Here is a 19,100-nt window from a genome sequence, read left to right on the forward strand (position 1 = left end):
CCATCATCACCATCCTTGGCAATCCTCACACTTTCCTACTCCCAATTTAACACATCCAGTCCTAATTCTAAAATGTACATTTTTAAAATATATCCACTTTCTTCATTCCCATCGATACCAATCTAGTCCAAGTGACTACCATCCTTTTATTTATTTATTTATTTTTGTGATGATGGCAATCAAACCCAGAACTGGAGCCTTGCACATGCTAGGCAAATCTGTACCACAAAACTATACCCCATCTCATATCCCTCTTAAATTAACTATATCTCACTCCTAACCATTCTCCATTTATCAGCCAACCAGATTTAAACATAATCCTAGACTCTAGGCATGAGGATTCCATGTTCAAGGTCGGCCTGGGCAATTTAGCAGCACCCTGTCTTAAAATAAAATATAAAAAGGGTTGCTGAGGGGCTGGGATTGTGGCTCAGCAGTAGAGCGCTCCCCTAGCACAGGCAGGACCTGGGTTCAATTCTCAGAACCATATAAAAATAAAGGCATTGTGTTGTGTCCATCTACACCTAAAAACATTTTTTTTAAAGGGCTGTCGACGTATTTCAGTGGTAAAGCATCCCTGGGTACAGCAAAAATAGGGCTGGGGTTGTGACTCAGTGGTAGAGTGCTTGCCTAGCATGCGTGAGACACTGGGTTCAATCCTCTGCACCACATAAAAATGAAATAAAATATTGGGTGTTCACTTACAACTAGAAAAATATTTTTTTAAAAAGTACAGCAAAATAATGAATTAATTAATTAAAGATAAGATTGTAAATCAATCTCTTTTCTATTACAATTTTTGATACTCTTAAGGAAGATATTTTGCCCCCTTCATCAGGCTCATTTAAAAAACTTTCTCTGGCTATTCTGGGTCTCTTATTTTTCCAAATGAATCTCACAATTGCTTTTTCTATTTCAATGAAGAATGACATTGGGATTTTAAAACGAATTGCATTAAATTTGTGTAAAAACGCAAATGGCCATTTTGATAATATTAATTTTGCCTATCCAAGAACATGGGAGATCTTTCCATCTTCTAAGATCTTCTTCCATTTCTTTTATTTTTTTTAATTTTTAATTTATTTTTTATTTATTCCATTTCTTTTAGTGTTCTGTAGATTTCATTGTAGAGATCTTTCACTTCTTTTGTTAGGTTGATTCCCAAGTATTTTTTTAAATACTTTTAAACTCCTATCTCTCGGGCTGGGGATGTGGCTCAAGCGGTAGCGTGCTCGCCTAGCGTGTGTGCGGCCCGGGTTCGATCCTCAGCACCACATACAAAGGAAGATATGTCCGCCAAGAACTAAGAAAAAAATAAATAAATGTTGAAATTCTCTTTCTCTCTCTCTGTCCCCCTCTCACTCTCTCTTTAAAAAAAAAATTTAAAAAAAAAAAGAATAAATAAATAAATAAATAGACTCCTATCTCTCACCCTACACAAAACTCAACTCAAAGTGGATCAAGGACCTACAAATTAAACCAGACACTCTGACCTAATAGAAGAAAAAGTAGGACCAAATCCAATTATGTCAGGTTAGGACCTGACTTCCTTAATAAGACTCCTAAAGCACAAGAAATAAATTCAAGAATCAATATATGGGGCTGTGGCTGTGGCTGAATGGCAGAGCACTTGCCTAGCACATGTGAGGTTCAATCTTCAGCAACACATAAAAATAAACAAATAAAGGCATTCTGTCCATCTACAAAATAATAATAGTAGTAGTAGTAGTAGTAGTAATAATAATAATAATGGAGGACATCTCCCTTGAATCACTTTTTAAAAAAAAGAATCAATATATGGGATAGATTCAAATTAAAAAGCTTCTTCTCAGCAAAGGAAACAATAATGTGAAGAAAGAGCATACAGAATGGGAAAAAAAACTTTACCACAAGCACCTCAGATAGAGCACTAATCTCCAGAATATACAAAGAACTCAAAAACTTAACACCAGGGGCTGGGGTTGTGACTCGGTGGCAGAGTGCCTGCCTCGCATATGTGAGGAACTGAGTTCGATCCTCAGCACCACATAAAAATAAACAAAATAAAGATATTGCGTCCATCTATAACTAAAAAATATTTCTAAAAAATAGCACCAAAAAATACAAATAATCCAATTAATAAATGAGTTAAGGGACTGAACAGACACTTCCAGGAGATATACAATTGATCAACAAATATATGAAAAAGTGTTCAACATCTCAGAAATGCATCTCAAAAACTACATTGAGATTTTACCTCACTCCAGTCAGAATGGCAGTTATCAAGATTACAAGTAGCAATAAACGTTGGCAAGAATGTGGGGGAGGGCTGGGGATGTGGCTCAAGCGGTAGTGCGCTCGCCTGGTATGCGTGCGACCCGGGTTCGATCCTCAGCACCACATACCAACAAAGATGTTGTGTCCGCCGAGAACTAAAAAATAAATATTTAAAAAAAAAAAAAGAATGTGGGAGAAAAGGTACACTCATAAATTGCTGGTGGGACTGCAAATTGGTGCAGCCACTCTGGAAAGCAGTACGGAGATAGATTCCTTAGAAAACTTGGAATGGAACCACCATTTGACCCAGCTATCCCAGTCTTCAGCATATACCCAAAAGACATAAATCAGCATACCACAGTGAAGCAGCCACATTAATATTTACAGCTACTCAATTCACAATAGCTAAGCTATGGAACTAACCTAGATGCTCTTCAACAGATGAATGGATAAAGAAAATGTGGTATGTGTACACAGTGAAATATTGCTCAGCCTTAAAGAATAATGGCATTTGCAGGTAAATGGATGAAGTTGAAGAATATCATGCTAAGTGAAATAAGCCAATTCACAAAAGAAACAAAGGCCAAATGACATCCAGGCGATAATCCATAATGGGATCAAGGCGGGGCACTAGGGAAGAATGAAGGAACTATAGATTGAACAGAGGGGAGGGGAGTGAGTGAAAAGGATGATGGAATGAAACAGACATTATTACCCTATGTACGGTTATGACTGCGTGAAAAGTGTGACTCTGTATCATGTACAGCCAGAGAAATAAGAAGTTATATTCCATTTGTGTACAATGAGTTGAAGTACATTCTGTTGTAGTATATAACTAATTAGAACAAATTTTTAAATTAAAAAAAAAAAACTTTCTCTGGGAATAGAAAAGACAGTTGAATTAATCAAACATATCTTTCCTATCCTTATATATGAATACACAACCAATGTAACTCCACATCATATACAACTGCAATAATAGGATCCTAACTGAAACAAGTTATACTTAAGAATCTATGTATGTGGGGCTGGGGACGTGGCTTAAGCGGTAGCGCGCTTGCCTGGCATGCGCGTGGCCTCGGTTCGATCCTCAGCACCACATACAAACAAAGATGTTGTGTCTGCCGAAAACTAAAAAATAAATATTAAAAAATTCTCTCTCTCTAAAAAAAAAAAAAAAAAGAATCTATATATGTATAATGTCAAAAAACACTCTACTGTCATGTATATCTAGAAAGAACAAATAAAAAATAAAAATAAGTAAAATAAATAAAAAAGCTTTTCCCCTGCCCTTACTTTACCATCCTTCTTTGTGTTCTTTCAATAATAAATGTCACCCCATTTCAGAGTCTTTGTACATGCTGTGAGTTTCTACTTAAAATTCTACTCTCCCCTTGCTTCAGCAGAGTTAACTGCTTTCCAATGTCCCACTCTAGGTCTCGGTTTAAACATTTCCTTAAAGAAGTCTTTCCTATCTAATCACTCAAGTTAAAGTAAGGCTCCCTAGAATGCTCATAATTTTAACTATTTTTTCTTCAAAACACTTATTACATATTTGTAACTACCATATTTGTAACCCACACCAGTTTTATCCCTTTTTCTACCATTAACTAGACTTTAAGTTCAATCAAATAGGGACCATACTGTTTATATACCTAATCCTCATTATGATGCATGGCATTTCAGTCAAACTATTTACTGAATAAATTCAAAGAGACAAGAAATAAATGCCTTGAAAGAAGACATGATTGCCTAGGAGCATAGTAGAGTGTGAAAGGATATTTATACTTAAGGGATAGAAAGACCTATAATGAACACCACTATCCATACTATTACTAATGTAATTTTAGGCCATTTATAATATATAGTCTCCAATATCAAACTGGGAGCTTCTGGAATGGACTGCTGCAATCAGAGAGTCCTGGGTTTAGTAATTCTGAGTGATGACATTTCCTATATTGTTAAGCCTTGAGAAAGCTAATTCAGAAAATCTGTCTCAATTACAAAATGTGTACCAAAATTCACTACATAGGATGTTTGTAAGAAGTAAATAAAAAAGACCCAGAAAATATTTTAACAAATTATGAAGATATAACAGGCTGGGATTGCTCTCAGTGGTACAGCACTTGCATACCATGTACAAGGCCCAAGGTTCAATCCTCAACACCAACAAAAACAAAAACAAACCAGCAAAACACTACATAACAAATGTGTTATGTTCCTTATATATCCATACTCAGTAGGAGTTCATCTTTCTTAAAGAGTATGATCTAACATTAGAAAGATGTAAACTGAATGTAGCCAAGTTACTCATTAGTTCTTTAAATCATCCATAAAACACAGCACATGTGGCTTTGTGTATTTAAACAATCTCTTTTGAAGTCCCAATGCTGAAGTTTGTCCTTCAGACTTGAAACAGATTACTTTTTATAAGTCCTGAGGAAGGCTGGGCATGATGATGCACACCTGTAATCAAGGGGTTTGAGAGATTGAGGCAAAAGGAATGTGAGTTCAAATCCAGCCTCAGCAATTTAGCGAGGCCCTATCTCTAATAAAAAATAAATAAAAAGGGATGGGGATGTGGCTCAATGGTTAAGCACCCCTGGGTTCAATCTCTGATACAAAAAAAAAAAAGTCCTGAAGAAGTTGTTGGTTTATAATTAGGAGTCATGTTAAACCAACATAATCCATCACAATCACCACTATTTTTGTTTGCCTTACATATACAAAGGTACATTATTTGAGTTAAAAGTAGCATATGATACCCACTGTATTTTCCTACAGCATAACTAGTACTCTCTTCTTAAGATTTTAATATATAAAAAAAGACAGATACTGTGTCAAGCACCTTTTTTTCTTCTTCTTACGTTTTCACAATGTTTACAGTTTAATATGTTGTCAATATGTCAAGCAGCTTTGGGGTAAATAAAACAACAGAATGTCCTAGTTACTTGGGAGACTACAGCAGAAGACCCCCTTGAGCCCAGGAGTTCACTTGAGCACAGTTTGCAGCCATCCTGGACATGAAATAAAATAAAATCACAAAAGGTACTACAAGGAAACCAAGGCAAAACATATTATCATCAAGGAAAACAACATGATAACAAAGGCAGAGAGACAAAAAAGCAGTTTAGGATTAAGTAGATAAAATGTGAAGTTTTGGGGCTGGGCTATGGTAGAGCACTTGACCCTGGATTCAATAGCTAGTATCACCTAAAATAAAAGAAAAAAGGAAGAACTTTTAAACTCCCCCCATTGGTATAAACAAAATCAAAAAGGAAAAGAAAAATATCTGTAACATCTTAGGAACAGAGTTCATTACTCCAAACAAAAAATGAACAACAAATATGTGCAAATTTCAGCCAGGCCAGCCAGGCTCAGTAGTTAAGCACCCCTGGGTTTAATCCATGGTGGGGGCAGGTGGGGAGGGATCAGCCCTGGGGACCATGGTGAATGACTGTAATATCACTGATTCAGGAGGCTGAGGATGGGAAGTTCCTATTCAAGGTCAGCGTTAAGAACTTAGCAAGACTCTTTCTCAAAATAAAATATAAAGGGCTGGGGACATATATCAGTGGTAAAATGCTCCAGGTTCAATTCCTGGTACCAAAAAGAAAAAGGGAAAAAAAATTGCAAACTTCACAACAATTAGTATTAGTAGACAATAGTCAATCCTATGCCAAAAGAATATATGAAATATGACAAAGCACTGATAAGGATATAAAAAGATGGAATGTTCTTACAATGCTAATGGTGTAGAAAATGGTACCATTTTGGAAAACTGGCTACCTAATAACCTAGCAATTTTACCTTATAGCATAGAGAAATGAGTCCTTATATCCATAACATTCAACTATTAACAAGTGAAAGAATGAACCAAACCATGGAAAGTTCATAATAAAATACTATACAGTAATTAAAAAATGAAGTAAGGGCTGGGGATGTGGCTCAAGCGGTAGCGCGCTCGCTTGGCATGCGTGCGGCCCGGGTTCGATCCTCAGCACCACATACCAACAAAGATGTTGTGTCCGCCGAGAACTGAAAAATAAATATTAAAAAAAAATTCTCTCTATCTCTCTCTCTCTCCTCTCTCACTCTCTCTTAAAAAAAAAAAAGAGTAAGAAAGTATGTTTAAAAAAAAAAAAAAAAAAGAAGTAAAACCAACCTACAAAATCAACCAGTAACACTCATCTTCAAAACATGTTGAGGGGGTCTGAGGCTGTAGCTCAGTGGTACAGTCGAGTGCTTGCTTAGCATGTGCTGTGAGGCACTGGGTTCAATCCTTAGCACCACATAAAAATAAACAAAGACATGCTGTACACCTGTAGCTATGAAAAAAATTAAAAATAAACAACACGCATTGAGGGCTGGGGATGAAGATAAGTAACAGAGTACTTGCCTAAGTGTGGAGGCCTTGGGCTCAATCCCTCATGTGTACATACACACACACACACACACACACACACACACACACACACACACACACACACAGTTAAAAAAGAAGTCAAACTCCTTGAATACATTCCATGTGATTCTATTTATATGAAATTCAAGGACAGGCAAATTTAAACCATAGTAACAGAAATCAGAATAATAGTAACCTGGAGAAGGAAAGGAACTCAATAAAAAGAGTACCAAGGAAACTTTCTAGGCTAATGAAAATATTATTTACATGTTGGTCTAGGTAATGACTACCCTGGTAAAATAACCAGGCAAAAAGTGAATGACCTATACAGTTATTTTAGCTTTGTACTACATGCAAATTACTCTGATTTGAAAAAAAAAACAAAAAACTATTATTCCATGGACATTAACAATTAGTAAAAGAGAAATACCAATCATGCTACCATGGGTATGGATTTTGAAAACGTACACTATGCAAAAGAAGCCAGTCACAAAAGACTACATATTATATGATTTCAATTATATGAAATGTCCAGAATAGGCAAATCTATATGGAGAGAAAGTGTGGAATACCTAGGGCAGGAGTGTGTGGGAGGCATAATAAGAAGTGACTGTTAATTGGTATGGATTTTCTTTTGGGGCTGAGGAAAGTGTTCTAAAGAGTGATGATGATGTTTGCATAATTCTGTGACTATACTAAAGATCACTGAATTGCATACTTTAAATGAGTGAATTCAATAGTTAGTCTTTAAAAATCAACAACACTGGGGCTGGGGTTGTAATTCAGTGGTAGAGTACGTGCCGTGCATGTGTGAGGTCCTGGGTTCAATCCTCAGCACCCCATAATAAATAAATAAATAGATAGATAGATAGGTTAGATTTTGTCCATTTACAATTAAAAACAATATTTAAAAATAAAACAGCAACACTCAACAATAAAAATAAGTACTTATTACTTTATTAATGCTATACTGCCTTGAAAAATACAGATATAAATTCAAAAGTGCAATGATAAAAACTATGTCTTTCAAGCAACTGAGCTAATCTAACAGTAAAAAAAAAATTTCTGTAAGAGGGGTTAGCATAAATAACCTCAACCTGGGACATCTATCTACCTTTTCCATACAAATTTCCATCCATTTGAAATTCCTAAGGCAGAAGAAGCACTGCATTCTCCCAAAGTTAATGACAGAAATGAGAGTAATAAATATTGGATAATCAAAAGGAAAATTGAGACAGAAAGTAGATTAGTGATTGCCTGAGACTGGGATGAGGGATAAATAACAAAATGGCATAAGGGATATTATTGGGGTAGTGGTTATACAACTCAATCTACTAAAAATAACTAAATATGGCAGGCATGATGACACACACCTGTGATCTCAGCAATTCAGGAAGCTGTGGCTAAAAGATCACAAGTTCAAGGCCAGTCTCAGCAATTTAATGATGCTTTGTCTCAAACAAAAAATAAAAAGGACTGGGAATGTAATTCAGTGGAACAGAACTTAACCTAGCATGCATAAGGCTCTGAGTTCAATCCCCAGGACTGGGGGATGGGGTGCATGTGGAGTGTGAATCACTGATTGTCACTTAAAACAGGTGAACTTTATGATACACAAGTAACAAAAGGCCAAAGATCTATATATAAAAGACATACATTAACTCTCCAAATTAGGAAAAACTGTTATTCTAAGAACATTGATCTCTAACAACTTACTTTTTTAGAAAATTCTTCTTTAGTTGTTGATGGACCTTTATTTATTTATATGCAGTGCTGAGAATCGAACCCATTGACTCACACATGTCAAGCAAACACTCTACCACTGTGCCACAACCCCAGCCAAATCTCTATCAACTTTCTGACATTCCTGAGTATACCAGACTATCACATAGTAAAAAAGAATTTTCTTCATATTTTTAAAGGCAATTTAAAAAATAAACTCAAGTAAAAATGCCACTAACATCTTTTATCACAAAACTATAAATTTTACAAAACTATGGTATTCTCAACAGTTTAGCATATAGCAAATACTGACATGGGCCTCAAGACGTCATAATAGATCTTTTATGTGAGTCAAAGTCTAAATGTAACTTTTGTATGCTGACACTAATTACAGGACTAAGTCCTCTCTTCAAGCTCTTGGATTCTAGCAGTCAGAGTACCAGAGAATTGAAGCAACAGACAAGTCATTATACACCATTATTAATTAGGGCATACACACATAAAACTCCTAATACTCAAGTTTAAAAGCTAGTCTTAACATAAAACCACCTTTCAAAACTTTGTACCTTCTCAGTATCTGTCATCAACCCAAATAATTTCAATTTTCACCCTAATTCATCTCATCAAAATTCTTCAATAATCCCAACACCATTGTCCATCTCTTAACTCTACACTTCTAACTAGAATTACAGTTGCCACTTTTCTTCTCTATTGAAAGTTTATTTGTTAAATGCAAGCAGAGAGACTTCAATTAGTTAGTCTAAGTTAAACCATTTATAATGAAGAGGAGGGAGACTTAAGGAATTGACACAATAAATTTTTACATAAAATGAATACAAAATAATTTTAAAAGCTACAGAATTTCTGACCTTTCTTTTTACTAAATAATTTGACAAAGCTCAAATAACTATACCTGTTTTACATGAAATATGAAGCATAATGAAGTTATCACAGGGGGAAAAGTTAGGACCAGGCTGAGACTCTCACTACATTCTCCTGCTTCAAACAAAAAATTCATTATAAATTATTTAGAGATCAAAAGGAAAAAATGCCACTTTACTCAGACTCATCATTAATATGTAACTGACAGAAACAATAAAAAAATTATATGTCCATCTACTACATCCGAAAATGACTATTTTATTATAAATACTAATACAGAACCAAATGTAGTGGGAAATTCCTATAATTCCATTGACTTGTGAGGATGAGGCAGGAAGATCACAAGTTCAAGGGCAGCCTTGAAAATTTTAAGTTTTAAAAAGGGAGGAGTAGGGATGTAAAGTGGTGGTAAAACACCCTTCAGTTCAATCCCCAATACAAAATAATATATATAAAATCTTTCATATTTTATCTTTCAGATCTTCAACATGCTGTCACCGAGTAATTTTCTAAAAGCCAAAGTATCCAGAGACTTTCCCACTGCCAGATTCCAAATAGTATCTACTTTTCAATATTCCTGGTTAAGGAATGTTAGCTACTCAACCTACAAAAAACTCTGGTCTTCCAAAAATATACACTATTAGAAAGGCACACAACTGTAATCCCAGCAGCTTGAGAGACTGAGACAAGAGGATTCTAAATTCAAAGCCAGCCTCAGCAACTTAGGCCCTAAGCAACTTGGCAAGACTCTGTCTCAAAATAAAAAATTTTTAAAAAGGGCTGGGGATGTGGCTCAGTGGTTAGGTGGTTAGGTGCCCCTGGGTTCAATCCCTGGTACCCTTCCCCAAAAAAGTGTGTGTGTGTGTGTGTGTGTGTGTGTGTGTGTGTGTGTGTGTACACATACATATACATGTGTTGAGAGCCACAGTTTAGTCAGAATGACGCCTTGCATTTTGCTAGAGGGAATGGTTAAAAGGTGACCCTGCTCTGGGATTAGGGAAGCTTGGGGATTAGGGTGGATCCTGCTGCCTTGGGCTCTGCTACTTTGGAGTTCCCATTGAGTTCTCCAGCAGAGCCCAGCAGAGGGAATGTATTCCCGGGAAGTGTGTGTAGAGTGCCAGTGAGAGTTCAGGAATAAAGAGTTGCTGTTTGAACCTATAAGGCTTTGTGGCGCCTCGGTTATTTTGTGCCCAGACAACTGCGGCATATATGTACACACTACACATTTAAGTATTTTGTTTAATGTGCAAATTGGCCTACAAATATGGCATTATTTTGCACTTGATTTTGTCTTTTAATAAAAATAAAAATAAAATTAGCATGTATAAATAAGGTCCATCACAACACTAGTTTGTCCATCACCATTTGTAAATACAAAATAAAGAAATATATCAAAACTAAGTTCATTTGCTTTTTCACATAAAACATGTAAGGAAGCAGCAGCATTTTTGCCTATATAACCATTTCATGGCACATTAAGCTTAGGAACTGAAGGTTTAAATGGCATCTATAGGTAAGCCTTCAAATTCCACTTAGGGCATTTCTCTTGGCTACAAATGTGACAGAGAGGGACTGTTAATGCTGATATCATATCTGCCTTTTACCAGTCATACATAATAGTTTTCTCACTTAAAACATACAAAGAGCTCCATTACAGTCCTGACTGCAGGTAAGTATTCAATTTCTAACAACTTTGCTTACTATTTAGCATACAGATAATTGGTGTTAAATGAACCAGACTAGGAGTATCATTCAGAATATATTTCAAGATTTTTTCTTGGCATTACATATAAAAACTTCAATTTATGGCTGTGCATGTTGGCTGGTGCACACCTGTAACACCAGTGACTTGGGAGGTCAAGCCAGGAGGACTCCAAGTTTAGAGCCAGGCTGGGTAATTTAGCAGGACCCTGTCTCCAAGTAAAAGATAAGGGATGGGGATATAGCTCAGAGGCAGACTGCCCTGGATTCAAAACCCCAATATTGCAACAAAAGAAGAAGAGCAGCAGTAGGAGAAGGAGTAGGGGGAGGAAGAAGAAAGTAGAGGGAGTATATATATGCACAGGTTATGTGGAAATTCTACCTTTTATGAGGGACTTGAGCATCCTTGGTATTCTAAACCAAGGTGGTTCTGGAACCAATCTTTCAAAAATTCCTAGGAAGGACTGGTCAGAACTTTTCAGTACTTAAAACATCTAAAGGGCTTTCAATGGAATTTCCAACTTGTACCTTTCAATTGTTTTCTCCAATAATAAAAGCAAAGTTTGCCACATGAAGATAATTAGAATTGGGATGTGACAATAAGTTCCAAAATTGTAACAGTGGTCCAAAAAGTAAAAAGAGCCATCAAAACATAAAACATACTACAGAATAAGTCATACTAAGTAGATGTAGCTTGATAATACCTGCTAAAAATGGAGACTTCAGTGCAGTTTCTAACAATCTAAGTACTATAAATAGATGACACATCCTTGAGTTGAAAGGGGTATAACAGAGCTAAATTCTATACTATTATATATTGTGATAGTAAGTCAGTGAATAAAATCTAACACTGGCAAATTAAATTATAATAGTAACAAAGGACAACTCCATCCCTCATGAAACTTAAAAATTATAGGGGGAAAAACAGAAATAAAATGTACAATAAATCAGTGCTACAGAGAAAAACAAACAAATGCAGAGAGACAGGGAGTGTGGTAACCAGGGAACTCCTTGGTGATAAGAAGACAAAGGAAATAAGAGAACAAGTCAGGGAGATAATTGAATAAAAGGAGTTCCAAGCAAATTTAACAGCTAAGTGCAAAGACTCTATGGCCAGAGCAGTTTTGTTTTCATACTATCTACATTATAAATACTTTGAAAACATCTGCGATTTTTACAGTGATTACTTCACTTAGTGAAGAAAAGATTCATTCACATGTTAAAGATCTTTTTCCTTTAACTAAATGAGCAAAAATATAGCTTCAGTAAAATGATAAGACATGTAGAATAATCAATAGCTAAAGTCTCTCAAAAATAAAAATGTTACTTCCTCATTCTTACTATATTCAAGCTTCAAGACTCAATCAGAATCTTCTCCCTAAATCAAGTTTCAGTCACAAAAAGTCAAAGGGCTGGGGTTGTAGATCAGTGGAAGTGCACTTGCCTAGCATGTGTGAGGCACTGGGTTAGAGTCTCAAAACCATATATAAATAAATAATATAAAGGTCCATCAACAACTAAAAAATATTTTTTTTCAAAAAAGTCAAAGCAAAAAGTACTCACATATAAGGGAGGGAGGAACTAATGCATTAAAATGGAATAAAGATTAGAAATTAGTAAATATTCCAGAAGTAATCTCAGCAACTCTGAAGGCTGAGGTAGGATTGTAGAGGCCAGTCTTAGCAACTTAGCAAAACCCTGCCTCAAAATTTAAAAACTAAAATAACGAAATAAAAAGGTCTGAGAATGTAGCTCTGTGTAAGAGTGCTCCTGGTTCAATCCCCAGTACCACAAAATAAGTAAGTATGTTAGTAAATAAATAAACATGTAAATAAATGAATATTTTTTAAAAAGGTACCTTAGGAAAATTACTATAAAATATTACTGTAATAATTGAAAGACATACATGAAATGTAAACAGCTAACAATCACAGACATAAAAGCTATAAAACACATTTTCTGCCAAAAAAGATCAACAGTGTCCACTGTTCCATAGTATTACAAAACAGCAACTCAATGGTTAAGTAATAAAAGGCTTTGAATACCATTGATTATTTATCTCCCAAAAACTAGCTTGTGAAATACTTACCCCAGGTCTTTTATGTTAGTGCATATAACAAGAAATGAAACACCTGTCCAAAAAATGATTCATAAACACACATAGAAATATGGCATAATGAATCCCACTATTATGTGTAACTACAAAGTGCCAATAAAAATTTTAATTTAATTTTAAAAAGAATAAGTGATTTTCAAATTTGCACAAAGTATTATTTATGCAATTTTTATGTAAGGGAATCAACTCTTTCAAGTAACAGTGTTTTAAATTAATAATTACACGCAAGTATATTTAGTCAAAGTAATGTGCTATTAAGAGCAAAGTTACGAAAAAATTACTTTTTGCTTTTCTAGGCTTACACCACTTCATAAGCAAAATAAGCAAAATAATGTTCATCAAAATTCGTGTCTATCATAACACAAGTCAAAACAAAAAGTGATCCATAACTGCCCCCATAGTTTAGTAATGGTTCGAAATGGGAATTTGTTTCAACTTCCTCTTTTATACCAATAGGAATCTAAGCTCCTCCCAAGGTGACTTTGAGCATGCAATTGTTAAGCATAGTATGATGATCTTATCACAGGAAAGATTTAACTTTTTGGTTTGAAATTTTACACTTAATTCATCTGAACTGAGTAATCTTCTTGAACTGTTTCTGTAGTACAACACTGTACAAGATGTTGTTCAATTGGTGGTATTCCTGCTGCTGTTGATAAATCAAAAAGTAATGTTTTAAATGTCAGCTAAGACGAGCATATAATAACTGAATCTCTTTAAAGTGGAACTTCTTTTTAAGTTCAAAAATGTATGCTAAATCACTAAAACTGACAGATTCAACAATATATCAAAATACAGTTGGTTATTAACTGGCAACAGAAGTTACAATAGTCCTTTGAGGAAGCCTTTGAAATAGGAATGATTAACATCTAAAACTGTACCAGTTAAGAAACAAGGTATGATGATGAACACAGTACAATAAGATACCCACGTGGTAATGCTTTCCAAGGAGTGCTCTCCAAAAAATACAGGGCAAGAAGAAATGCAGCATCTAAAATGATCTGCAAGTGGAGCACGTTTCAAAGCTCTCAGATTTACATTATCTCACTTGACAATCACAGCAATCCTGTGTCCTAATTTTATGAATGAAAAAAACTAAGAATCAAAAGGTTAAGCAACTTGCCCAAGGTCACTCAAGAAATTAGTGATGCAGCTACACCTAGAAGGGTGCACTTCACCTGACCCTTTCCACTACATCACCCCGCCTCTCGACTGTGGCATTATGACAGGAGAAGAGCAAGGATCAGATTCATATGTTAACCCACACTACTCCTGCCTACCAATGAGGCGCAGGCTTCCCTCTTAAAGCAGCTCGCCAGAAATAAGTTGTGACCAAGAGGCAGGCCACTGATCAGCCCAGCGAAGTGACAAGGCTCGACATGCACAGCCCCCCATAAACCAGTATGCATTCCCAGGAGCCCCTCCAGACTCGGCGCCGACAAGACTGCTCACGAAAACGTCTGAAAACCTCCCAGTGAGTTTCGCCCCCTCCTGGACTCAAGGAAAAAGCTGGATGTGAGCCAGAGGGCGGCCAGCCACCGGAGCCAGCCATGTGTCCAGCCCGTCACGCCCGCCTCGCCCGGGCCGGCTCCTCACGCCTAGACCGTAGCCAGAGGCCCAGCTCGGAATCAGACGCAAAGGCAGCCTTGGCGGCTGCCACCTCCACCACATCAGCCTGAGGCGTCCCGGCTTGGCACTGCCGTCAGGTCTCCACCCGACCCCTCCATATGGGCCCCTTGGCTACACCGTCCGCGCTTCTGGACAGGCCGGGAGGGCTCTGCCTGCCAGAGTCAGCCCGCCCGCCGCCGCCGCCACCGCCGCTACCGCCGCTAGCCGGGCGTCCTTACTTCATTGAGCTGGCGCTCCGCGGCCTCGCGCAGGGCTGGGTCCATGGTGCCCCGTAGGGCCTCGATAATGGTATTGGGGTCCATTGTAGCGCGGACTCGGTCAAACCCGGAGCACGGATGCTACTGGGGCAAGAGTAGCGCCACTCACTGCGCACATGGACCCGCCGCGCTCCGCAGCGGCAACCGGCGCGAAAGGAAAGAGAAGCGCCAAGGCCCCGGATAGAACCTCTTCGCCTCGGTGTGGAGGCGGGAGATGCTCCGGCCACTTCCTGTCGGCGCGCCAGCGGAGGGCTTTGGGAAATGTAGTCCGCGGACGCGGACGCAGCCCACGTGGCTGGCGCCTACCGATGAGTCCTGCTCTTCGAGAAAAAAACGTTTAAACCACGGAAAGAAAATTAAGACAATGAGTTACAAAGATTTCATATAATATACCTAGGGAATCTGATACAATGTTTGATGCAATCCTTGTAATAGCTGTATAATCAAAGGAATTTTTTTTTTTTTTTTTTTGGTGAGGGTGGCGGGCATTGGGGATTGTACTCTGGGGCGCTTTACCACTGAGCTATGTTCCCAGTTTTATGTATTTAGTTGTTTCATTTTAAGACAGGGACTCGCTAAATTGCTGAAGTTAGCCGCCAACTTCCAGTCCTACTACCTCAGCTTTCTTAGTCGCTGATGATACAGGTGTGTGCCACCACGCCCTCCTGAATTAACTTTTTTGAAAAGCAATTTGAGATGTATTTTTAAATGTAAAAAAAAAAAAAAAAAAAAAAAAAATTTATACTCTGTGACCCAGTAATCCCATTTATGAGACTGTTTATGCTAAGGAAACATTATAATACAAAATGTTAAGCTTTATGTGTGAATGCTATTTTTCACATTACTTTTTTTGTAATTACAAAATACTGAAGTAATAACGTCTATTGAATATCCATGTTTGCCAGGACTTTTTATAAATCACCTCTAAATGCAGAGTAAAAGTGTAGGCCCTAGTAAAATCCATCTTCAGGGCTGGGGTTGTGGCTCAGCTGTAGAGCGCTCTCCTGGCAGGTACGAGACCCTGGGTTCCAACTTCAGCACCACATACAAAAATAAACAAGTGAAATAAAAGTGTTGTGTCCAACTACAACTAAAAAATAAATATTTTTTTAAAAAAATTCATCTTCATTCATCAAAGCAGTTTCAGAAAGATTTAAAAACGTTTACAAGATTACTTAACCAGAGGTTCAACTATGCTTTCCAACAAAGATCTGCTTTCAAAGTTTTCCTTCTTTCCACTGAAAAACTACATCTCGAGAAATGTTTAACAATATGAAAATGGTTGAACAAATTATAAGAATCCAGTTAATTAAATATGTCACAGCCATTAAAAATTGCAAATATTGCTGGATGCAGTGGCACACACTTTCAGCCTCAGCTACTTATGAGACTGAGGCAGGATTCCTTGTGCACAGAAGATGAAGTCCAGTACCCAGGGCAACTGGGGAGACACTGCCCTTTTCCCAGATTACAAATATATACTTTGTATCACCAGGAAAACATTCATGCAAAGATTTAGCTTTGTAACATGAACAAAGACTGGGAAGTAAGTTTGGCAAATGAAAAAAAAAATTGTTTTCTAGGAGATTGGGGGTAATTTCCTTTCATATCTATGTTATTGTGATAAAATCATGTAAACAGCTTCAAGTATAATTTGTTAACCCATCATTTGTTGTTTTTAGTTTACAAAAAGGAGGAGTGCACACTAAAACTTTTCTCAGGAACCTGAGGGTGTAGCTCAGTGTTAAGAGTGTGTACCTAGCATGTGTGAGGCACAGAGTTCAATCTCCTCCAGTACCACACACACACAAACACAAAAAAAGTAAAAGCCACCAGGTAAAGAAGCACACACTTGTAATCCTGGATACTTGGGGAGGTGAGTCAGGAGAATGTCAGGTTCAAGGTCATCCTGGGCAACAGTAAGAACACTTCTCAAAAATAAACAAAAAGGACTAGGGATGTGGGCTGGGGATGTGGCTTAAGCGGTAGCCCACTCACCTGGCATGTGTGCCACATTCAAACAAAGATGTTGTGTCTGCTGAAAACTTGGGTCCCCTTCTTCCTCTGGGAGAAGTCTTTTCTGCTGTCCTTTAATAAACTTCTATTTTACACTCTGAAAAAAAGGGCTGGGGATGTAGTTCAAGGGGTAGCGTGCTCGCCTGGCATGCATACGGCCTGGGTTCGATCCTCAGCACCATATACAAACAAAGATGTTGTGTCCGCCGAAAACTAAAAATAACTATTGAAATTCTCTCTCAAAAAAAAATTTTTTTAAAAATTAAAAAAAAAAGAAAAAAAAAAAAAAGGACTAGAGATGTAGCTGAAAAGCCTTTCCCTGGAATAGTGGACTTGGTAATATTAATTCCTGTTATGTGCCAGCTACTGTGCCTGAAGTGAAGTATAATTATTCCTCATTTACAAATGAAGAATCCAAGGCTTAGGTAGTCTACTTAAGATTGTGAAAGGTCAAAAAATCTTCATAATTGGGCTGGGGATGTGCGGCCCGGGTTCAATCCTCAACACCATATACAAACAAAGATGTGTGTCCTCCGAAAACTAAAAAATAAATATTAAAAAAAATCTTCATAATAAAGATCTGTAGAACTCTCTAGCATTGTACTGATATAATATGTTTAAGAATTTTCCTCTCAGGCTGAGCTGGTAGCTCAGGGGTAGAGCACTTGCCTACCATGTGTGAAGCACTGGATTCTGTTCTCAGCACCACATAAATAAATTAATTAATTAAAGGTATTGTATCCATCTACAACTAAAAATATTTCTATATTTAAAAGAAAAAAATCATGAAAGAAAATTTTTAAAAAATAAAGAATTTTCCTCTCCCTTCACCACTATAATATGAGAGCCTTAAAAAAAAAAAAAAAAGGATTATGTTTTATTTACCTTTGCATCCTCCATTCCTACCACAAGGCTCAAATGACTAGAGGAGTTCAGTAAATACTTTAGTGAGCAAATACTGAAAAGAATGAATAGACTTTAGATGGTTGAGCCAGAATCTAAATCTCTTCATGAACCAATCGGTTCTTCCTTTCTTCCTTCCTTCCTTTGTGGTACTGGGGATTGAGCCCAGGGGTGCTTTACCACTGAGCTGAATCCCCAGTCCTTTTTAGTTTTGTTTTGAGCTAGGATATCACTAAGTTTCCAAGGCTGGCTTCAAATTTTGATCCTCTGCCTCACACTCCTGAGTTGCTGGGATTACAGTGTACGACTTCACCTGACTCTCTTTGTACTATTACATATATAGTTTAGATTCCAAAAATGACATATATTATGGAATTGTGAAGATTATAGCACAGCATAGTGTATGCAAAAGCACCTGGCATGTAGACAGTGATCTAAAAATATTAATACTCTTCCCTGAAACTGAAAAGGAGAAGGGATGGTGATAAAAAGATACATATGTTTTTAAAGAGATAGTGCCAAGAACTGGGAGACAAAAAGTCTTGTAAATGTATAGCTGAACAAGAGCCTGTGTCTCATACTTTAGAGAGAAAAGAACACCTTGGGTGCATGACCCTATCTAGGAATACAGACTTCCTTTCTATACAAAAGCAATTTGGGGGCTAGGTTTGTGGCTCAATAGTAGAGTGCTCACCTAGCACGCATACGGCACTAGGTTTGATCCTCAGAACCACATAAAAATAAAGGTATTGTGTCCACCTACAACTAAAAATATTTTTTTAAAAATAGTCTATATATATTTAAAAAAAATAGTTTGGCACAAGGACCATTTGGGAGCTAGGTGACAGAGTAAGTAGTATATCCAACTTATATGTAGATTTGGTTTTATTTTATAATGTTACTAATATAGAGAATGTGATTTATATGATTGGAATATTTTTCTGCTCAGGTACTGGGGATATAACTCAAGGCCTTCCATATGCTAAGTAAATCCTCTACAAATCAACCACATCCCCATCCCCTTTATTGAGACAAGGTCTCACTAAAACTGAGGCTGGCCTCAATCTTGAAATCCTCCTGCCTCAGCTTCCTAAGTCACCAATGTACCCACATATCTTGTCTAATATCTAAAAATAGTTATTTGATATATTTTACTCAGTTTCTCATTCTTTTTTTTTTTTTTTCAGTTTCTCATTCTTTACAACAAGAGGTG

General features: G+C 37.0%; 1 protein-coding gene across 1 annotated transcript in view; it reads right to left on the bottom strand.

Annotated features, from left to right (window-relative positions):
* The window catches only part of Ipo7 (importin 7), a 55,778-nt gene extending 40,596 nt beyond the window's left edge, over window positions 1-15,182 (bottom strand). The window contains exon 1 of the mRNA XM_005326816.4: window positions 14,930-15,182. Coding sequence (XP_005326873.1) covers window positions 14,930-15,013 — 84 coding nt within the window. The 5' untranslated portion in view covers window positions 15,014-15,182. The remainder of the gene's footprint in view (window positions 1-14,929) is intronic.
* Between the last annotated feature and the right edge of the window lie 3,918 nt (window positions 15,183-19,100).

The sequence above is a fragment of the Ictidomys tridecemlineatus genome, chromosome 4, assembly GCF_052094955.1.
Source record: "Ictidomys tridecemlineatus isolate mIctTri1 chromosome 4, mIctTri1.hap1, whole genome shotgun sequence".
Lineage (NCBI taxonomy): Eukaryota > Metazoa > Chordata > Mammalia > Rodentia > Sciuridae > Ictidomys > Ictidomys tridecemlineatus.